We start from the raw sequence: 24,051 nt of genomic DNA, 5'->3' as shown, positions 1-24,051 counted from the left end.
CCCCTACACACCCTGCATCTCCCCCATGCTCCTCCAGCTGCAAGCCCACTCCTCCCCTCACCAACCAAACAAGTCACCCTAGCCCAAAGCAGGCAGCAGCTCAGCTCTGGCTTCAAACCCAGAGCTGAGCCATCCTGAATCTATATTCAAATCTAAGACAAGGTTCCCCCCCCCCCCAATCCATGCTGATTTGGGGCAGAAAATCTTACCTTGGATTTGAGTCAATACAGTACAGGCAGTCCTCAGACTTATGACACGAGTGGTTCCTGAAAGTCGAAATGTTGTAACTTGGAACCAATTTTCCCTTAAAAAACAATGTTATAAATGGGGAATTGGTTCCTGAACCAAGGCCCAATACCCTTCACAAAAAATACCCCAGAATTTTGTACTCGATCAATTATAGATGAGTAATATAGCTATATTAATGTATTTATATTGTAAATAGCAATCATATTGATTTGGAAGGGCTTCTTTGAGGTGACTTTGCTGGACTTTTTGAAGGGCTCTTGGCTGGATGTTTTGGAGGGTTTTTGGCTGGATTCTTCTCAGGAGTCTCGACTGCAGGTTTTTCTGGATTCTTGTCTGCTTTCTTAAAGAAAGTGTCCAAAGTAGTTTGGACAGATGTTCTCCAGGGAGATGAGCGACACAGCGAACTTGTTCGCTGGCACGGTGTTGCATCAGATCAAACATTGTAAAGTTGAAACTGACATCATAAAGTTGAAACAGGATGTCAATTTATAAACATTGTAAGTGCGAAACATTGTAATTCGAAACGTAAGTCAAGGACTGCCTGTATTAAATGATTTTATCTGTAAATGTTGTTGAATTGCCTATCACCAAGGCATCTGGTCTCTATGCCTGAGTTATTTGAAAGAGTAGGAGCTGCTCAGAACAGACAGATGTATGTCCAGTACTACTCTTAGTTTTAATTGTGGGTCCTTATTCCAAAGCAGATCCCTTTCTTCTGGTTCTTCTGTTTCAATGGGAATTTGATAAATTATGTAAGAGTAAAAACTGCATAAGGACCTTAGGATTTATTTTACATACTTTGTATATAAATATTATTTATATTACTGTTCCCATAAGAAAAAAATATCCATCATCTATCTCGACTATCTTGAGCAGCTGGGGGTCACATGTCCCTGACAGAGATTACGGGGCCCTGGGCACTGTATGGATGCCTCACTTTCTGGATACATTGCTTATCCATGCATCCTTCAACTGCACAGCACAGCCCTGTGACACCCTCCCACCACTACAGTAATCCCATATGGATGCCCCCCTCACTACTTTACTGCATGCCACACGGCCCCATCCTCATCCTGAGCTCCCTGGGCCATGCCATATCACACTGTAACCCTGGGGCACAGAATGCAGAAGCAAAAGGATAGAGCTGGAGCCCAGAAACTCCCCGGGGAGCAGCAGACAGATGGGAGCTAGGGGGGCACAACTTAACCCCTTGTGGACTGCATGTGGCACACGGACCAACAGTTGGACACCCCTAATCTATAAGATAACTCTTCTTCAGTAAGAGTTTTATCTGAATATATACCATGTAAGGACTTCAAGATTTAGCCCTGTATGGATTTTTACCATATTTGAGTTCATTACGTTGGGTTTGGTTATACAATGAACTAAATATCTATTTTGTGTGTTCAGATTTGTCATGTTTAATACTGGTCTGGTCTTTGGATGGTTAACATTGTTTGTCCACCCCATTCTGTCTTATTTCCCTGACTTTGAACTTGAATATTTATGATGTTCCTGTAATTTCACTTTTTTTTACAGCATCAACGATCGCATGAAGACCCCGCAGCTCTAAAGTTTAGCTTCTATCAGGTGATCACAGCTGGACCTCGAGCTCCATCAGAGCTTAGAGCGCTACAGAAGAGATGTCTAGTACCTGGATGGTATGCCACCCATATAGAAAGATGGCTAACTTACTTCCCACCTTATCAGGTGAATAAGAAATACCTATTTCCATTCCTATTTCTGTTGCTGTTTCTATACATATATTTTCATTTGTATTTGATACATTGGAATATATCATACTATTATATTTTTGGATATTTTGCTAAGCCTTCTTTACTACATATTGCTAGTCATGGCTATATATATATATATATATATATATATGAGTGTGATTGGGCACTTATCCATAGGCATGTTATTGAATGGCTGGACCCCGCTGGGTATGTCATATCCATGCACAACTCTCAGTACTGCAGAGCTCACTTTGTCAACAAATGTAGCAGGGACAGAAATTTGGGCTTTACATTTATAATTTATCTCAGAGCATTGAGCTGAGGAAGCTACACCATGGCTGCCACTTACTCTCTCTCACCTGCTAAACTACCTTTTACTTGAACACTGAGGCTGCTTATAGACATTTAAAAAAAACCCCAAAAAATACGCTTTACCAGAAGCAGCAGCACATCAGTTTGACCCGACTCTGCAGCGTCTATAGATCAGGTACATCAGCGGGGATTTGTAGTGCTTTTATTTAAAGCTGATGCAATCAGCTATTAGATAAAAGCGCCAAAAAAGCCTCACTAAAGAGCCCAATCTATACAGAAGTCAGGCAAGCTGGGTCCAACTAATGTGATGCCTCTTCTGGGCATGTGCTAGGCTTGGCATAGGAGTGCTTCAAGTTAAAGTCAAGTGCTGGGATTTTCTGGCTTTTTAATATCTGTAAGCAGCTTGAGTTGCTTGCCTCTTGCTTTTCTTTTAATATCTTTCACTTTCTGACTCCTTACTGGCCACAGCGGAAAGCAAATCAGAGAAGGTAGTGCCTGATGGTACATCTGAGCTTCATCCACTTGATAACCCTTTTGAGCTTCCAGCAAAACTTGGAACATCATGGTATATTACTGGGAAGGTGCTGTGTAATGCTTCCATCTGCCCTATACATAAGAACTTGGCCAGCATTAAATTAACCCTTTATGAGGTTGGGAAAAGACTTGGTATGCTGAACACTGTGTAGCCTCAAATATACAGAAACATCTTTGTCTTCAGCTGTAAGGTAGAACTGTGTGATCCCAGTAAGGTAGAATTGGGTGAGTAAAGTCTTAAGACGCAATTGCCCTTAATTACATCAGCTCCTTAGTGCTTCCCTAAGCTAGTTGCTTCAGTCACTCCAGTTACGTCCCCAGTGCATCATTTGCCTCTGTGTATCAACTTCTGCCTCTAGCACTTATTACGTTCCAGGATCTTTTAATGCCTGTACAAATTCCTTTGCCCATCACATCTTTTCCAAAGTTGCCTGCATTGTGTCTCTTGTGCACTGGGGCCTCTGCTCCTCTGCCAGCTCTTCTGCATGCATGTACTTCATTAAAGTCCTTGGCACATTAGTGCCTGTGTCAAATATGTTAGCATGTCGACACCTCCACTGAGGCTCATTGGTGTGTGGCCTTATTGCACATTGAAAACATTTGGTGCATTGCAGCTCTGCTGATCTACAGTTGGCACCCTGCTTACTGGATCTCTGGTGCCCTGACTCCTTGAATTTCTGTGCGTTAAGAGTAGCTTCCCTGTGGGCCACTCATTGAGCATCAGTGGTTATGTGTTCCCTGGTATATGTATCCTGCTAGCTCTGTGGATCCCATGAATTTCAAAACAGATGGCTTAACAAAAACTGAAAGCTGCATGCTTCTGACAAGGCTTTAAGGACACATACTTCACAAAGTTCTATCTTCTGCATATCTCTTTCTCAGTGCATGTCTCAAAAGATACAGAAAGGATGTGGACAAGTTAGAGAATCCAACAGAGGGCAATGAAAATGGTTAGGGGGCTGGAGCACATGACTTCCGAGGAGAGGCTGGGGGAACTGGGCTTATTTAGTCTGCAGAAGAGAAGACTGAGGGGGTATTTGATAACAGCCTTCAACTACCTGAACGGTGTTTACAAAGAGGAAGGAGCTAGACTGTTCTCAGTGGTGGCAGATGACAGAACAAGAAGTAATGGTGTCATGTTGCAACAAGGGAAGTTTAGGTTAGATATTGAGAAAATACTTTCTTACTAGGAGGGTGGTGAAGCACTGGAATGGATTATCTAGAGAGGTGTGGAATCTGCATCCTTGGAGGTTTTTAAAGCGCAGCTCAACAAAGCTCTTGCTGGGACGATCTAGTTGGGGATGGTCCTGTTTTGAGCAGGGGGGTTGAATAGATGACCTCCTGAGTCCCCTTCCAACCCTAATTTTCTATGATTCTATGTGTAAGATAGGCTCTTAGCATCTTCTAGTGCAAAGCACAGGGGCAGCATGCATTACATGACTCAGGTTTTATTCAGATATTTTATGGGATTGCTTTTTTGCTTTGTTTTTGTTTGTTTGGGTTTTGTTTTTGTTTGTTTGTTTGTTTGTTTGTTTGGGGGCGGGGGAGGTTACACACTGTTGTGTGTGGCACTCTTTCCACTAAACTAGTCCTGAGATGCTCTGGGAAGAAACTGGCCTTTTATTTTCCCAGGGCATACCAAGGAAGTTCAAATTCAGCCATCTGGTATTAGTATCTCTTTGGTGCCAAACTTTAGAGCCCTAACATCAGTATATCAATATGATACTCTCTATGCTATGCTTAATTTTGACTTCTCCAAAAGACCCCATTTTGGAGCATAGGTGACAGGATAGGTACTTCAGGGATGCTGGATTTCATATCCCTTGATGATATGAACAATAGTTCTTTACACTCTCTGTAAACTCTCAGCAATTAATCTTATTTCCCAAAGCAACAAAGAACTACTGACCTGAAAACATCTAGTTTAACTAGAAGAGCTGAGGGAAGAATGCATAGTATTTGAAAGCTTGTTTATCTCAACCATGTAGTTGGTCCAGTTAAAAGCTATCACCCACAGAAATTCTTGCCTCTAGCTCAACTATGTAATTGCTAACTTGTTCTTTCCCTATTCCGTGTATTTTATCCTCTTTCATGCTTGACATTGACTACGTTTGTCATCTGATAGTTGACTTTTTTGTGAAGATTGAAGGCATTAAACATTTCAGCCTTCTCTGCGTCATCCATTACTAGCTGATTCTCTGCATTCAGTAAAGATCTTCCTTTTACTTCTAACATACTTAGAGAATGCTTTTTGGTTGTCTTTTATGCCACTTGATAGCTGTATCTCAATTTGTGCCTTGGCCTTCATGATTTTTGTCTGCATGCCCTTAATGGACCTCTGTACTCATCCTCCAGAATGTTGCCACATTTCCATTATTTGGAAGATTCCTACTTAGTTTTCAAGTCATTGACAAACTCATAGTTTAGCCAAGAAAATCTAGTCTCTTGCTCTGCCTTCTATTGTTCCTTCCTGTTGGGATAGCAGGTCCTCCTGCCGTCTATATGGTGCAAATCTACCCTGTCTTATTTAAGGAACATCCAACTTGCCTGGACTCACTTTAGACTTGCCTCCTATAGGATCCTGTCTAGTACATCTATGAGTTTGTTAAAAGTCTGGTTTTCTAAAGTCCAGTGATTTATTTTTTTATCCTGCTCTTCTTTTGTTCTTTCCTTAGGACCATGAAGTACTGTATGTCATTTCATGATCACTGCCACCTATGTTCCCTTCTATCTCCAGATTTTCCACCAGTTCCTTCCTATTAATTAGCATGAAGCAAATCAACAAAAGCCTTCTCTTCCCCACCCAACCTGGGTTGGTTTCTCTAGCATTTGTACCAAAAGGAGTTGTGGGGAGTGTTATTTCAGACATACACATGCACACACAAACACAATTTCAGGTTATTGTTTCCAAATGTTTCCGCCTGTATCCTGCCAGGGAAACTCTCATTTAATTTCCTGCTGATATTTCTGATTTCTTTAGGTCCTTCAGCTTCCAATTTAATATCATTTCAGATTTAGTTAGTGTGCCATTTACCCCTCTCCCAGATCATTAATGATGATGATAAATAAGATTGGACCTATTACCATTCCCTGGGGCACCTCTCTTCCTTTTAATGAATGAGCTTGACATAGGTGAAACTTTTAGTTTGAAGCTTGAACTATAATGAATTTTAAATGTAACATTCATTTTATTTTATTTTTCAGTTGCTAATTATTGATGGACAGCAGCTGAGAACTGACCCAGCTACTGTGATGGATGAAGTACAGAAGTTTCTTGGAGTCTCTCCTCATTATAATTACTCTGAAGCGCTAACGTGAGTTAATTTTGATAATTAATATAATTCAGTATAAATAATGGAGTCATTTAAAAGTAAATAATAGTGTAACTGTATTTTAATTTTTTTAACTTTCTTTTTCAATGTAGTATATGTGAATAGAGAGAAAGTGAGAGACAGAAAGAGAGAAAAACTAGAGTATATCATAAAAAAAGAAGCTCTCCATCTCTAAATATTAACAAAAAAAGGACAGGGCTAGAAATAGACTATAAATTGGTTCATTATAAATGTGGAAATTTGTAATAAGATAAAGAATATCTAGATTTACTATAATTATTGGCAGTAAACATTTTGGGAAAATGTTCAGGGCTTCAGGCTGATCTCTGTCGTTTAGAGATTCTAGTGCATATATGCAGCAGGATAAATTACCACACCTCTACCTACTACAAGGTTCTTACACCTCCTTTAGAAGCATTTGGTACCTGTCACAATTGGAAATAGTTTGTTGGACTAGATGGGTCCAGATGGATCCAGCTGGACTAGATGCTTCTGCTCCATTGTGGTTGTTCCTATATTCCTAAAAAGAATAGGCTTAATTTTGCGGGGAACTGAATGGTTTTTGGAGGGTGTTCATATATTCTGTGTAGTAGCTGAGAGTGCACAGCACCTTTCAGAAGTCCCTTGTTATCTTGTAGGATCAAGTCCAATGATGGAATATCTGTCAGCTGCAGTCAGTTGCCTTCCACTAGGAATAGGATAGGCAAAATGTTAGATAGATCTTAACCAATTTATGATGCCTACAATAGCAGGAGACTAGACCCAGGGATCCAGGAGGCTCCATCTTGTTTTTATATCCCTACAATGACATTGGTTCTTGTAAACAATCATTGCAAAATGATACCAGCTCTCCTTCAATTAATTCTTCATGTAAGCCACGTTACTAATCCTAGTTTATGAAACCTTTGTTTGAATTTTGGATTGGTAAGAGAGGGATACCTTCCCATTTCCTCCTCACCATGATAAGGTACAGCATGCATAAACAGACTTAGCAGAATGCTAGTTTCCTTTAACTTCAGCATCAGTTGGAATAAAGATTCAACAATATCAATGTCAGCAATATAACATGCTCTTTGTATATAATAGATATTTCTGTACACAAACCTTTGGGATTTTGACATTTAGATTCACTTGCCCTTAAAATTAGATTGATAGCCATAGGCTGCTCTTTTGAATACAAGCTCTTTGTCTGTTTTTATAAGAAGTTCTCAGGAAAGAATGCTTTTCTTACCTAGACATTTCTTTATTTAATGTTTTCATCCAATTGTGTTCCGTTCTTTTTTGTGGAGTATGTAGCAAAACAGACTTTATCTTTTATAAGATAAAGTCAAGTGCATTGTAAAGACATAATGGGCCAAATTTATCCCTGGAGTAGCTCTATTGAAAGTTCATTCTCTTTTTACAACAAAGCCCTTGACCTCAGTGCTCTGAATTATTCCCATCTGCATCTAATTCTGTGACATCCATTTCCTTCATGTTTGCCCTTGAACACTGATAATGTTCACTGAAGGTAACTGAGATTAAAGCAACTTGTTCCATTAAAGAGACTTTGGAACAATTCATCCCTTAAATTTAAAGCAGTGTTGTAACATCAGTAATGAATTTGGCCATGTATGTCTTTTGGTAACAGATATAAGTAATAAAAAGAGCTATCTAAAGTATTGTGAATTTTTAGGTGAAAGCAGCATAAAACATATTTTTTGCCCTTACAGGTTCTTTATCCAATGAACTCAATGTATTTTACAACTTGCAATTAAGCTTCAAAATAAATTGTTGTGCTCAGGCACAGAGGATAAGAATTTAAGCAGTGAAAAGTGAATTTTAAGGAAGGAATTGCAGACTCAAATATTATAGTGATTGGCATTGTATAAAATGTGAGAATGAAGGTTTGCCTATGGTTTTTCAGGCCATGACAACATCAGAAGATTGCTAATGAGTGCCAGTTGGCAGTCCTCCTCTTTTCCCGTTAGAATCAACAATATTTTATAGCCCTAATTTGAGACTGATACATTGCCCTTAAAATAGTGCGATTACAATGTTGGTGTTTTGATAAAGCAAGTGTAAATTGTACTGCAATTTTAATAGACTGTAGACTTTGATTATATCAGCTTTATAGTATGGTTTGCTATGAATTTAAACTATTATAATGTGAAGTCTGTTGTTTCAGAACATTTGCTTATGGATGAAGTGCATCTCACAAAGTCTTTTTTTACAAAGACAGATTTTAATTAAGTCAGTATGAAACTTGTCAATAAACGTTGGTTACAAGGCATGTTGTTTTAATATAAACAGAGAAAGCATTTCAAGTTTTACAATATATCCCTACATCATCCTTTTACTAGCTGATACAGTGTTTTTTCCCCCACAGTCAACTAAGTAAAACTTGGCATGCAGCATCATAAAAACTGTGCTTCCATTTAGATTGCTGGTTAAATAATATTGGCCAGCAATTATTCTAAAAATAATAGGGAAATTGTATTGGCAGAGGGGGATTTTTTTATTTCTGTTTAAATTAAATTAAACAATTTAAATTCTGAATAAATCTACCGGAGATATATAAATAAGATTTCTTTCTTGCAGCTTTCCTAAGTATTCACATACTGGGGAATTGATACTGTTGTGCCAGTTGAGTTAAAGCATTAAAATGTGCAGAACTATTGCACTTTTGACTGAAATATAAGTGCACTTAGAACTAACGCTCAGCAATTAGCAATTCTCAGTATTTCACTAACAGGTGAAGCCACCCTAGAGCAATTTCACATCTACTGACAATAGATTCTTTCCATCCATCCATTTACATTGGACTGACTCTCTGGTCGTTCATAGAACCATAGAAAATTAGGTTTGGAAGGGACCTCAAGAGGTCCCTGCTCCAAGCAGGACCATTCCCAACTAGATCATCCCAGACAATGCTTTATCTAGCTGGATCTTAAAAACCGCCAGGGATGGAGAGTCTGCAATCTCTCTGGGTAACCCGTTCTTGTGTTTTACTACTCTCCTAGTGAGAAAATTCTTCCTGATATTTAACCTAAACTTCCTTTGCTGCAACTTGAGACCATTGCTCCTTATTCTGTCATCTGCCACCACTGAGAACAGTCTAGTTCCATCCTCTTTTGAATTTCCCCTTCAAGTAGTTGTAGGTTGCTATTAAATCCCCTCTCACTCTTCTCTTCTCTAGACTAAATAAGCCCAGTTCCCTCAGCCTCTCCTCAGAAGTCACGTGCGCCAACCCCCTCACCATTTTTGTTGCCCTCTCCTGGACTCTGTCCAATTCGTCCACGTCCTTCCTGTAGTGGGGGGGGGGGGGGCATTGTGGTGTTAGGGGTATAACTTGGGACACAGGCAGTCAGGGCTTGACTCAAGAGGGTCACTGCTCAGGAGTTCAAGGACAGACCAGGTCAGGGAAACAAAGATACAAACTACAGCAGGGAATCAGAAACCCACAGGTCAGGGGAATGAAGCCAGGAAGCCAAGAAGCAGAACCCAACAGGAAACCAGGAAAAAAACACAGGACCTGGGATGGGTTGGCAGCCTATCTAGCCCATAAAGCTCTGAGCCAATACAGGGGAATCAGTAGTACAAAACTGCACATCGCCCATTCCCTCCGTAGTGCTCCCCTCTGCAGCAGGGCCTGCTGCTCTGCTGCATCTGTACTACCTTTGCTGCAGAGGAGTTAGGGAATCAATGGTGAGGATAAGTATAGGCAGCTGCCTGCTCCAGGGCCTGGAAACTTGTGGTTTGCACCTGAAGGTCAACTCAAAGGGCAGCCCATGTCAGGAAAAGGTTAGGTTGGCCTAGGTCACAAAGAACAACAGGTAGAACCCAAGGAGTGGGAAACTAGGAAGCATAGGTAGGAACTGGGAAACTATGAACGAGGCATTCAAAGCTAGACAGAGAGGTATCTGTCCTGTTGAGTAACCTGCTGTTTATAAGCAGGCATTCATGCCCATGCAGGCTATTGGGGTCACCTTGGGGTAGTTAGACCACTCAGTAACCCAGGCCAGATGGGGGCAATTTCACCTGCTTGCAACTCTGACTTCTTACACAAAGCCTTGTTTTGCAGCACACTGAAGATACTGAATCCGTTACAAAAATTTAAGGGTGCCAAATCTTTAGCTCTGAATTTTAGAATTGTTTTGGCTGACAGCAAGTTTTATATTGTTTTGTGGTCAAATGGAAATTTTGCAAAATGTTTCCTGTAAAACGAATAACACCCCAGCAACCCAGAGGTGTTGCACAATTAAAAGTATGCGGGTTGCACTGTAATTGCTCACTAGAAGTGTAACTCCATGGGTTTCTGTCACTGCATATGGGATATAGTTTGCCTTATACAGTCAAAGCAGTTACCTACATCTGTGCTTATAGGCTAAAGCCATACCCTTGGTTAGCATGCTCAACTCCTACTCATATATATCCTGGGAAATTGCAGGCATTAATTGAGGTCCTGATATGAGCCTTACAACATGCTCTTAAATACAGAGTCAGAGTCAGTTTAATCATGTCCTGCTACAGTTGAATAGATGCTATTTATTATGATCAGTTGATTTGATATGCAAAAAGCAAAGAGCATCTATCCAGATCACTAACTCACAGTGAGCTTGTGTCTATATATAGATCTCTGAATGTAGTTCTTGCTTGATGAATAATGCCATGGATGGCTGTGTACAGTAGTCATACCAAAATAAGCAAGCATTTATAATACAAATGTGCAAAAGCTTGTAAATGTGATTATCTGTAGCATGTGCTATCTGTAGTGTGTGTTACATTAGAAAGAGCAGAGCAGACCTTCTATTCCCATAAAAATTAGCAGAAGTTTTGTCATTAACTGATAGAAGCCAGGTAGGAGCCACATATTGCAGGTCTGGTAAAGGCATTTTAATGTTCATATTACTGTACAGTCAAAGTCTCTGGTAATCCATCATTGTGGGATCTCAGTGTAAAATATCATTATCACCTTTAATCCATAGTTGGACAAGAATTGGTTTTAATCTCAACTACCTAAGAAAGTATGTGTGAATTGGGAATAATATGATGATACTTCTCTAGAGTACCAGTGGCTGAGGAGAGAGGCTCACAGTCAAACCTGAGGCACTGTGTCCAGTCTAGGGCACCAAGCTAAAAGTGCTTCTGCTTGGTGGGGAGAGGGCTCCCAGTGATGTACCAGCCCTCAGGAGGGGAGAGTCTCTTCACAGCAACAGTAAGGGATGTTGCTCTTACAATCCCCTGATCAGAAGTCATGTTATAATCAGCTTGTTTGCTTCAGTTTGATGTTAGGTGCTATTGTACTGTCTGGGCCTGATTTCCCCTCCCCCTATGCCCCGGTTCATATTCTGGACATTCATCCTTTCAGTTGACTGGTTGTCCAGTCCTTTTCACAGCTAGGGTCAGTTTCTCTGGCTTCAGTGCTACCTTTTTTGCTCCTTCCTCTCCCATCTCCCCCCCTTCCCCTGCTTTCATTTTCTCTCCTGTCTCAACTCCAACTTCATATCCCCCATCCTATTCCCTTCTTCCTTGCTCCTATTACTTTACTCCTTTCTTCTCTTACCCTACTCTTTGCACCCATAATATGTTAAAAGACAGGACTGCATTCAACTCTGGAGTTACTGAGACATCTGCCAAACATCATCCTGATCATTTGGGGACCAATTCTACCTTCTATACCCAGAGTAAATAGCCCTTTACTGTGTAAATAGTTCCATAGTTTTCTATAAAACAACTTATCAAATAAGGTACTACTCAAAACAAGCAGGGGTTGCAGATATGATCATCAGTTATTATATTGTATTTCTTTTCCTCAACTCATGTCCATCTTGTCTATTTAGATTATAAGTGTCTCAGGAGACGGATGTGTCCTCTTATATGTTTGTGTAACATCTAGCTCATAGGACTATGTAAGTAACTAATAAAATGAAATGGGGTTTATTTGAACCTAGATACTATGGGGCCTGTACTTAAGTTATGTGTACCCTAAAAGTACAGACCCTAAAAAAGGTGACAATAATACCCTGTTATCTTTTTATCTTTCCGTCAAGAAAAAAAAATCCAGCCATTGTTAATGGCTGTGTGAATAACAGGAGGAAAGTAACCACAAAATATCAAGTTACTAAAGTAATAAATACATTCTTAAAGAGAGTGGGAACTTATTTGTTGGATTAAAAGTGTACAAAATATGCATTTCAGGTTTGATTCCCATAAAGGTTTCTGGTGTCAACTCCTGGAAGAAGGAAAAACCAAGTGTCTTGGAAAGAGCAAAGGCAGAAAATACCCTCCTATGGACTCTGAGGTAAACCATGTTCCTCTAAAGCATTTTAGTATTTGAATGGCTTACAGGAGTTCCCAGTATACGTACAAAGACATTGCATGTACAAAATTTTAACAAGAAAGAAAAAGCGATTACATGTATTAACTCTTCCTGTAACTAAAGCCTTCCTGATAGCATGAAGTATATCATCATTTTTCAATCTCTTATTTCCAGTGCAAAGCATAAAGGCCAAAGGTATCTACAAATAAGCCTATTTTGAAATTGTCCTTTAAATGTTTTCCTCATACTGTAAAAACTAGTAATCCTCAAAAAAAATTACAACTCATTTAAAATCCTGGTTCTTGAATGGAGGGCATGTCTACACATTCATTACTGCACAGTGGTTACTGTGCATTTAATTTAGTACTTGTATAATTAAGTACTAAATAAATGCACAGCCACCAGAGTTACTGCGCAGTACCCTAATGATACTGCTCAGTAACATATTAGCACTATCTGAGCTGTGACGCGCTACTGTGCAGTGTTATTAGGCTACTGTGCAGTTAGCGTCTTGTGCAGACACATCCGGCGTGAACCACGCCTGTAATTAATTCACATGCATGTTTTGTAGTATTCATGGACAGATGTGTGCATGTGGTGCTGACCCTCTGTTCCTTTCCACGTTGCATTCTTCAGCAGTTAGCCTGTGAGTAGTTACATGGATTCTCTGGACAATTACATTTTAAAACTGTTCAGTTTTGATTTCCATTGCCTTTGAAAATATCCATTTAAAAAAATGTTCAAATAAAGTAACCTTCTCTAGGCCCAATGCTGTCATTTTCATTCAGACCCAGATCTAGATCCCTTATGAGGGCACAAAATCATAGCAAGAGTTTACAGCTTCTATTTTTATTCTGTCATGACCAAACTGAAATCCTGTTTAGTTTAGTCTGAGTAATACCTGATTTAAGACTTCAACATCTGGTCAATATTAAGTGCTATTGTCCTATGTGGACCTGATTTTTTTCTCCTCTCTGGTTGCTATAAAATAGGAAGTCAGTGGAGTTATAATAGTATATGATCACTGAGAAAAGACATTCAGGATTTGGGAAGAGTTTGTTTGTTTGTATTGTATTTGTCAGTCCTAAATGTGTCTGAAAAATATAAATATCTAAGTGACAGACATCCAGTAATGAATAGCTAAAAACTTTTGGATCATATTCTGTTCTCAGTTAACACTGGCATAAATTCAGAGTAACAATACACTTACATAGGACACTCTGAGATCAGAATCTAATCAGTTGCTCTGACTGCGATGTACATTTTGGAAATATTGTACACCTAGTAATATAAGCTTCTGCCATTCAGCTCCTGAAAACTTAGATTTTGTGTGTAATACATGGGATAGGAGAAAGTATACATCATAAGCGAGAGCCTGGCATAGTTCTGATACTGTTAAAACTGCAAAACCTGGGATCAATAGCAACCACCATATAGTATTTCTCTAAATAAAAATATCTACTTTTATTATATCCACCAGTGCAGGGCTTTTCTGTCAAGCTACTACAGAGATCACAATGTGGAACTGTCAAAACTCCTACATAAATTGGGACAACCGCTACCATCCTGGCTGAGACAGGAACTGCAGAAAGTGAGATAGCATTGAAAGGAAAGCTTCTTGGAATCGCTCTTCCACACTTCAATCATCTTACCTAGAGCTTCCAATAGCTACCAGGTGGTGTTGTAAAATATATCTTTTCCAAACGAGTATAAAAGAATGAAATTCTTTCCATATGCTGGCATGTGGATTGTGAAAATGTAGGTGTTTCTTAGAACTCTGGTGGCCCAAAGTCATTCTCCTAATTATTTCTGGGCCAGTGGAATTATTGTAGACTACTGTGCAAACATGTGGAAGTCAATAGCAACTGGTATAAGTTTCAAAAGTAAAGATACAACTGTCGGGTTTCATAGTAAATATTTACACTTTTATATATCAACCTAAGAGTATTGTGTCTCATGTAGATTTTGTAGCCCATTGTTTGCCTGCTCACATTTTTTCTTACTATTCGACTATTATGATGTGTCTTATACAGTATGAAATGTAAGAAAATACAATGTAGCACTTAATAATACCAAATGTACTCCTGCCTTTGGAATATGCTTGCCAAATTTTGAACCTGATACCTGAAAATATATGAACACAATTGAGGAGTACAAGTCCATGTTATGTAGGTATACACAATGGACAGACTAAATCCTGAGAGCTAAATCCTGATTCCACATGCTAAAACCATATAACAAAAGTTGGTATATGAAACCTGGCCCCACACAATGAGGATAAATCATAAGGATGATGTGGATCCCATAGAAGTTCCTGGTGTATGCTTTTAACCAAGATACCTCCTATACACAGTCCAGTGAAACAGTACAATATGGAAGACAGACCATGTGTCTGAACAATACCAACTCTGCTTTTAAAAAGAAAAATAAATATATGCAGCACAGGTTAGAAAAATTAAATTCTAATAATCGTAGTGAAAGTGTTAGCCTCCTTAGACTGTGAACCATACCATAGCAATGAACTGATGAAACGGTGTTAGTAGATGTTTCACTTGAGGTACTGTGAATTACAAGACCTAGGGCCTGGATTCTGATCTCACATTTTTGTAAGTCATAAATAACTCCAAGTCTGTTTCACAGTGGACTTGCACCAGTGAAATTCTGATAAGAGCAGAAACAGACCCATATTTAGATTACTTTAATTTCTGCTGCTATCTTTTTAAATGCTTTTTTCATTCAGTAAGTAACTGTATGTATTCTAAAATCTTACTTATGCTGATTGAAACTTGTAGGATGTTCCAGTGTCCTTCAATTTAGTATATGTAACTTGCATATGCTAATACACCTTCTCCGAGGAGATGCATTTTTAAGATAGTTGGAATTAAATGTTCCTAGTAAGCTAAATAAAAGAGAATATACTGTGCAGTCATGATATAAAATTAGGCACTGATCGTGCAAACACTTACATATGCTTAAGTTATACAATAATGTGTACTTTCACTGAGGCTATTCATCGCTCATCAAATTAAACATGAGATTATCCTGTTATTGTTAACGCTTCAAATTTTAGGATACAGATCATTAAAACTGAGCCAAAGTTTAGCCTTGGTATTCCTTCACTGAAATATGATTACATATGTTTCTAAAAAGTATAATGAATAAATACCAAGTGAAGTAAAGAAACCACAATGGTAGGTTAACCTTGCTGTCTATATATAGTAAGGGGGGGATGTAATTCAGTAAATATGTTCCCCAAATTTGTCTTAAAATGAACAGTTAAAGTGCATCAAATAATTATGTGTATCAGTACTGTTTTATTACATGTTCATAAACTATACAATTTAATGGCAGTGGGATGGAAGCCAGTTTGTTATTGACTAAATAGAAAACAGACATTGAGATCCTTATTGTACCTCTAACTAGTAACTTTAAGTAGTTATTAATTTTGTATTGTAATATCTGGTTTTTATAGCCTGGAAAATCAAATACATACAAATTTGTATATAAAAATATTCAGTATTCAGCACATTATTGCCTAAAGGAGTATGCATGAACAAGAGAGAGGATCTAGCAGAATATAAATTCTTTAAGTTGAATATCATTTTTATTTATTAGACAAAATGATTTAATTTCCATTTAAAAGGACAGAACTTCAGTGAATTAGGTTCAGCAGTTGAGTTCTCTAAAACTCTGGAAAAAGTCCTCTCAATATCTATGAAGGAAAATTCCTCTGCATGCTGTAGGCTGTTAATGTGACTTACAAATTGCTGTATGGATTTGCAACAGCTGCTGAATAACAGGAGGAGACACTTAAGATTTTATCTAGTGCTACTAGTTTCACTTTTACTGCAAACATAACCTCACCAAACATTAAAAAGAAAAAGCACTTTGTAGGCTTTGTACAAAACACCAGAGGCAAGACTCTATTCCACCTATTAAGAAATATTACAGTAAAAGCCCTGTTATCCAGCATTTTACTAACCGGCATTTCTATTAACTGGAATTTCTGGCTGGATGCGGGGGGTGGGGGGGAGCTCACATGCGGCCACCACCACCTCCCCCCCGCCCCCAGACTCCACATGTGGCTGCCCTCCCCCAGCTCCACGTCTGGCCAGAAAACCCTGTGCCTCAGGTAACCCATATTTTTAGATTACCGGCACCCCCATTCCCCACTCATGCCAGATAACAAGTCTTTTACTATAGTTGATTTAAGTGCCTGAGTGTAATTCTACTCTAGTCTGAGACCCTGGAAAAAAAAAACTAGACAAAGGTTGGGTGGGTCCTCCTCCTAACTGGTTTTTTTTCCTGTGATTCAACCTTAAGGGTAAGATGATAAGTTACAAAAGTACATGCATTAATTCATTTCAAAGGATTTGAGTAGAGTAGAATAGAATTGCATTTACGTGCCTAAATCCACTTAGAAGCCTAATAGGTAGAATAGAATCTGGCCCTACTTTGGTTTATACTTACTCTATTCTTTAAAGCAGTAATTGCAAGACAAATTTGGGGCCAGATCATGTCCCCAAAATTTCCACACATGGAGGGAATGTCCTGCACACACATCTCTCTTGTCCCATATATTAGACAGATGGGTGCCAACCATGTTTATAGCACCACCATAACTTACGGGGGCATCACAAAGGAGTCTGCACAACCTAGATCTATAAGGAGATGGAACCCAGGTGGGACAGAGAATGGAAAACCTCAAGTTGGATAAGACTTGGTGTAGAATATGCAAAATGTTTTCACTGTGCACCCAGAGATTTTATGCAGATACGGTATCTCAGAGCCATGGGTCCCAGTCCATAGAGTCCCTTGATGGGGCCTGGGAGGTATTCCCCTTGCATAGGGACCTTTGGCACCATGGATATGTGAAGATCTGGTAGAACCATCACGTTGCTGAGAAGGGTACAGAGCACAGGATAGACATGTTTTTTTTCAAATAGCTAAATTTTCTTCCAGGTTTGCGGGGCTGGGCCAAGACTCATACTCAGGAAAGGAGTGCAGTGGCAGCCCTCATAACTTGAAGTGAAACATTGTGGAGGAACTCTGAAAAGGGATCCTTTAATAGATTTGCTCACCTTCATCTCCCTCAGAGAGGTTTTACTGCCTTAAGTGACAATCAAGCTGTAGAGCCATATCATTCTTACTCAAGAAAACCTCCAGTTAAATTCAATGGGACTTTCATGTAAGTAAATGCTATGAATGAAAGGATTTCAGCTTTTGTCCCAGGGCATGATCCTGAAATTTTTATCAGTTAAAACTCCTCTTAAGGTCAATGCCTGAGTAAGGTCTACAGGATCAGGCTCTTAAATATCAGCATTTCTAGTAAGCAAAGGTTGCATGGCGCATTAAAAATACTACTGTCGCATACACAAATGGACAATTACAGGCAAGATCATGCTGCCCTTTCAGTTGACAACAGTATGATAGATATACTGCTCTGAATTTCCAGATATGTGGAGCTTAAATGTATTTCTAAATGGCAAAGAAGGTATATATCCACAGCTTTTTCTTCGGAAATAATCTATTAAAATATGTTTTTTTTCAGTATTCAGCAGGATCCCATAAAAATGAGCTTGGCTTTTACTGGGTGGTCAGCCTGCTTAGTGTCGAACAATGAGTCTCAGCAAAACATGCAGACTCCAGACCTTGTGTACAACAGCTCAAGTCAAATATGCAGGAGTGGAGCTGAGCAAGCAATTCATAGACAGAATTTATCTGACAATTTTAGCCTCTTCTTTTCAGTTTATCTTCAGGCAAGTTGCAGGTTTATTTCAAATGGACTCACTTTTCACAAATGATGCTGTCAATTTTTATTTATTGTTTCATGTACTGATTGATCATAAGGAGTTTATTGCAAATCGTCACGCTGAGTTGTTTAGTTGTGATGGTCAAATAGATCATGTGGTATGGTTTTGTTCTGTGGTGGGTAAATGCGCAAGCAATTCCTACAAATACTTGTGTACGTGAACTTAACATTTCTCTTCTGCAAATACCCAGGCATTTGACTTTGAAATTTGCATTCCACAAACATCTGTTCCAGTAAAAATCAATGCACGGGTATTTGCAAAAAGTGAACATGCAGGGGTATAAATACAGCTGATATAAACTCACTTAAGTATTTAAGCAAATGTTCTTGAAAATGTTGTGGTATTTTCCCAGCTTTACCTGTGAGAAAAGAATGAGTTGATTGATTTGCAGGCTAGCTTGTACAGAATACCCTTTTTCATTGCTTAAAATGTGAAACTTCCTCAGGAAGAAATTAAATATATATTTCAATGTTTATAGATGTAATATTCTTGTCATTCACATTGAATGAAAATTGCTGGAAACATTTTTCTCAAAATTTTTTTAAATTTAAATTTAAAAGAAACCTGAATATTATTCTGATAGTAGCATGACCTCTGAGGTGCAGAAATAAACTCTGATAAGAAAATGAACTGCTATTTGGTAGTGATTTTTATATTTATAAAAGTTCTCCTCCTCTAGGCTTCTTGACAGCTATTGTGTCTCGACCCTGAGGTGTAACACAGTCTAGAGCACCGTAGCTGCATGAAAGATTTTTGCAAATGAAAAATATTGCTTACTCTGTCAATAGGGGGATTTACTGCTCTATGCAACTGCTTGTTTTACAGCTTTTGCTTGCTGCTTACTTTTATTTCCTGTGCCAGAAATTGTGTATGTGCTTGAGTAACATTTCCAAATCTTGATACACTCATAGCAAAGGGACTGTATTTGGAGTATTGGCCCTGAGGTGAAGTTTGGAGGAACATTGTTCAATAGTTGAGCCAGTCCAGCAGCCTTTGCTAGACATTGGGGGGCATTAGAGAAACCCATAAAAATACTATGAATGACCAAAGAAAGAACATGCACTGAAGTCTATGAACCATTTCACCCTCATGCTACCTAGCCAAACAAAAGCTAGCAGTTTTCTTGGAGAAAGAGAAAACATGTGAAACATTCTGTTCATTATACAGAGGTGATGTAACTTATGTTTTTTAATGTTGGGTTTCTTTTATATTGAATACAATGACTTAAATTTGATAGGAGTAGCAGAAACAACAGTAAATAGTAGCTCAAGTGTTTTTAAAAACATTCCTATGGTGCAACTTTTTATACAAACTGAGAGTGTTTGCATCTTAACTGTGGGGCCCCTTTTAGAAAGAAAACAGTGGGATTTAAAACAATTCAGACACATCAGATAAAGTCATTGTTTATTTGCATAGCATAGTCTTGAGCAAGAGTGGTGCAAAATCAGAATAGCTGAGGTATGTATAACTGACGGTATAAACTAATGATCATACCTCCAATGTGACTTTTTCCTTTTGTACTGTACTGGGAGTAATGTTACCTTTCTGAAATAATGCTCAGTAGCCATAGTACAAAGAAATAACATAAAAGCTGGCCTTTTAAGATCAAAGCTGCTTTACAGGACTTACATTTTTTCCCATCTTTTCTACTGTGCCCTAATTTTCTAGGAAAATAAGTGGCCAACAACAACATCCTGACATAAAATGGAACTTCGTACACTAGCCATACCCCTCTGCCTCATCTCTAGGAGTTTCATCACCAGCAATCTACTCTGGAAATAATATTTTTTTTCACTGGAAAATACTAATTCTCTGTTACTCCAAAATAAATTCAGAGCGACATCTAGCCTGTTTCTAAGGCGCAGAAGTTCAAATTATTTGTAATCTTGTACCAGGCCTGTACACAGTCCAAAACAGAAGAGGAGTAAGTGGACTAGAGCATCTAGAATCAGAACTGATTCATCATTGAGGCGGCTTTAGCCAGGGTATTGTCCATGGAGTCCGTATTAGATTTTAACACTGGCTTCCCTGGACAGAAAATATAAGATGGTGTAGCAGTGCCACAACCTTGCTTTCTGAGGTGAATCCTCCAGTGCTGCTTCCCCAACTTGTGCAAATTGTACAACTGTGTTCCCCATGTTGATTGATCAAACCCAAAGGAGTTATACTGCGTTCATTTCACTGTAACTGGAGAGCAGAATTTAGCCCAGAGTATGTCAAAACACTTTCAGCCTTGGGCTAGTAAATCCCTTTCTGGGTAGCAGTGAGAACTTTAAGCAGTTTATTTTCTTCCATTGTAATTTATTTACAGGAGAAAGCTGCTGCTGCCCCACCAAGTTTGCCCCAGGCAAAAAAGCGGAGGAAACGGAATGATGAGAAAACCGAACATTTGTTGACCAACACTTAACAGAGAGAGAGAACAGAAAAAGGAAAATAAACCTTTTTCTTCCTTCCTTCTAATGAAAATGTCTTCATTAAAAGGAATGCTCCCATTTTTCAAATAGCTAAGTTTCAGTCTCTCCCTTGATCTTAATTCCTGATCTTCAGGGAAGTACAAAAGGAAAAAGGTGTACTGGTATGGTCACCAGCTTATACTGTCAACTATGCCTCAGCTGTTCTGATTTTGCACCCCTTGTGACCAAGATGTTTGTTTCACATTGTTCAGGATTGACCAATTCCAAATAAAAATTAAAAAATGACAATTGCATAGATTAAAATGTGTGTTGAAACTAAAGAACAAAATTACATTCCAGGAGCTCTAACTATGGTTTTCCTGAGATAGTATCTTTGGGGATCTGATTCTGTTCTCAAACCACTCTCTCTCTGATATAATTTAATTCAGGGTAAGTCTATGTGGCATAATGCGCTGCCCTGTACAAGTACCTTTAGAACGCTAGCTCAAGTACCAGATTCTGTGCAGCCACATTAATATTGCACTATACCCAGACTAAACATCCCTGCTGAAAAGCCTTTAGTACCTGACCTAGCTTGGGTATCTCTGTGCACAGATATTGTGCTGTGTAGACAGCCCCAGCATTACACCTGATTTATATTTTTAAATAGCTTTAAAATCAGGCCTTCTCTTTTTAATTTACAATTCCTGAACTACCTATTCAAATACAGAAGGTGATGGCAAGCTAGTAGGTTGGATGGAATGTCAGGAAAGCGTCACTGTTACACATACATGTATTTAGGTGCTGAATGTGAATATAATCCATCACTATCCCTGCAAGATAGCAATTAAAAGATAAACAGGGTTATCCAGCTATCACTCAAAAATGCAGACAAACCCTACTCACTTTAGCAAAATAAATTATTCTTGGAAGTGAAAAATCTGCCAAGGTGCCAAAATCTGAAAATCCCAGAGTCCTATAAACCCATTCCTATTTATTTTATAACATTTTATGATCCAGCCAAGTGATTACAAAAAGATTTATGTCAATTCTAAATGTTGTAAAAATATATATAGCAGCAACTATGACTGCACTTTTCCAGCTACAAACACAGCAGTGCTGTCTGCATGCATAGCACATCTCCTTCATCCATCAGCATTTTGTAAATGTGATCACCAAGATCAAAGAAGTCTCTCCTGTCAACATGGCACAGTTCCTAACAATGGGCTATTGGTACAAAGGCTGTTTTCACTAACAATCTGGGAAACTACTAGTACCACAGAGTGATACTTTAAAATCCCGTAGCTTGTGTCCTCATAGATACTTGAAGACCATGTTTATCTCCATTAGCGAGCCTGAATAGTTGTAATACTGTCATCATTTAATTAAAATATTTTGCCATGTCAGTAGAAGCTAATGGATTTGTAAAGCATTCGGCATGTTAATTTAGAATAATAGGTTGAAAATATAATATATATTCAGTAGCTTGATACATCCATTAAGAACACTGTAACCCTACATGACATTCATCATTAGATTGTATATTTACATGCTTGTAAGTAACATTGGATGAACTTTCTTGAACTCAACAACTTTCAGAGAATAATACATTTTTGCTAACTATCAGGCCCAAATAGTGAGACAGCAGAGCCACCCAGTGGTTATGTTGGTAGGTTACCTAAATAACATCTGAATATAGTAGTTTGAGAGGAGAGGTACATGAGAGCAATCCTGAATTCTGATCACTTTTTAATTTTTCTAATCAGCTTGTATAATCACAGTTTTCTGGCAGGACTAGTATGAAATACTCAACACAGTGGGACTTCTTTGTCTGTTTCTCATGCAATAAGCTTTGAATGTTTCAGCCAATCAATTGCAAAATTTCAAAGAGTGTTCTTGACATCCGTGGCCAGATTCCTTTTGATTTTGTTAAAACCAAAAAATCCAAAGGTAGGAGATGTGGGAACCCATGGAATCCCTCTGACATCTACTTTGCAGATACTTTGTGTAATTGTCAGCCATTAACATTCCAGCTAGCAGGTCCCTAGCTCTGTTCTGCTGATTGTCCAATTTTAAAAACAAGTGGAAATAAAAAAAAAAAATAGGAGATAGCAGATGCATGAAGGAGTTGAGGGGCCCAGAACTCCTGGTACAGGAAAGGAGAAGATTGGGTGCACAGAGAAGTCCTGCTGAGTTCAACGCGGTATGGGAGAAAGGGAGATTTCAAATGGAAAGGGGGAGAATATGGGTACACAGATAGCCCTTGGAAAGATGGGGAGGAAAGCAAAGACATTTGTCTTCATGGGAGGGAGGAATTGATATACACAGAGTCCCTTGTATGGCAAAGAATAGGGGACATGGGCATGTGGAGGTTGACAGAAATTGGGCTCACACTGAATTCTTGACATGATGGGCCAAGTGACAATTTAAATGGCAGTGACTCTCTGATATAGATTGGGGGAGAAGAAATGTAACCCAGTGGGCATGTCTACATGTGCCTTAATGTGCTTTTCCTAATGTGCATTAAATTTAGTACCTCCAATGTGAGGTACTAAATAAAAGATCATAGGCTGCCCTAATGCTCAGTAGCGAAAGTGCACACTTTTTTAGTGATGCTTAATGTGCAGTAGCCTATTTTACTGTATATTAGTGTACTTACCTTTTTTTTTACGTGACAATTTAATGTGCAGTAGAATAAGCTACTGTGCATTCAAGTGCATGTGTAGACATGCACAGGTATAAGTATATTTAGAGCACAGGGGCTGTTCTGGTTTAAAACAACTGGCTCTGGTCCATCAGAGGTCTAGGGATCATAATACAGGTAAGACTGCTGCAAGTAAGCTCTAGCCTCCCTTCTCTCTTACTGTTGTGTTGCCTCCACCATGGGAGAGGATCTTCTCATTATACAGTGACATCTTTACTGCTGTTATTTATTCTGTGAATCCCCATTTAACCCAAATACTTGGCAGTATCCCCAAAATGTCCTGTGCAATTTGGTTTGACATCAAATACCACACTTAGCAGGTAAGTGCTTTTTATTGATTTCTAGACTACAAAATCAAAGAAAGAAAAACAGTACATGTTTAGGTCCATGTGTATAACACAAGATGTAATTAGCCTAAAAACAAGCATTATAAATTGTAGACATTCAGATTTAGGGCCTTGTCACACATTCACTTGCAACAGCTGCAAAACCCTCGGGTGGGTGGTACAGTAGTGCTCAACCTTTTTGCCTGGCGGGTTGGATGAACAGCACTCGGTCTGACCCCTGGATCCAGCCAAGTGGGCTACTGAGGCAAGTATGGTGAGACCCCATTTAGTCATGGGGGGAGCAGGCATCCTGGCCCCAATTCAGACACACAGGGGAAGGGGGCTTTGCCC

General features: G+C 38.9%; 1 protein-coding gene across 2 annotated transcripts in view; it reads left to right on the top strand.

Annotated features, from left to right (window-relative positions):
* LOC102575391 (bifunctional heparan sulfate N-deacetylase/N-sulfotransferase 3) overlaps window positions 1-18,907 on the top strand; it is a 134,663-nt gene extending 115,756 nt beyond the window's left edge. For both annotated transcript variants that reach the window (XM_006261060.4, XM_019494960.2), the window contains exons 11-14: window positions 1,789-1,959; window positions 6,036-6,145; window positions 12,344-12,446; window positions 13,945-18,907. In XM_006261060.4, coding sequence (XP_006261122.2) covers window positions 1,789-1,959; window positions 6,036-6,145; window positions 12,344-12,446; window positions 13,945-14,064 — 504 coding nt within the window. In that variant the 3' untranslated portion in view covers window positions 14,065-18,907. The remainder of the gene's footprint in view (window positions 1-1,788; window positions 1,960-6,035; window positions 6,146-12,343; window positions 12,447-13,944) is intronic.
* Window positions 18,908-24,051: the final 5,144 nt, after the last annotated feature.

This window comes from Alligator mississippiensis, chromosome 2 (assembly GCF_030867095.1).
Source record: "Alligator mississippiensis isolate rAllMis1 chromosome 2, rAllMis1, whole genome shotgun sequence".
Lineage (NCBI taxonomy): Eukaryota > Metazoa > Chordata > Crocodylia > Alligatoridae > Alligator > Alligator mississippiensis.
Note: the sequence above shows the minus strand (reverse complement) of the source record. Positions and strands in the feature narration are given on the sequence as shown.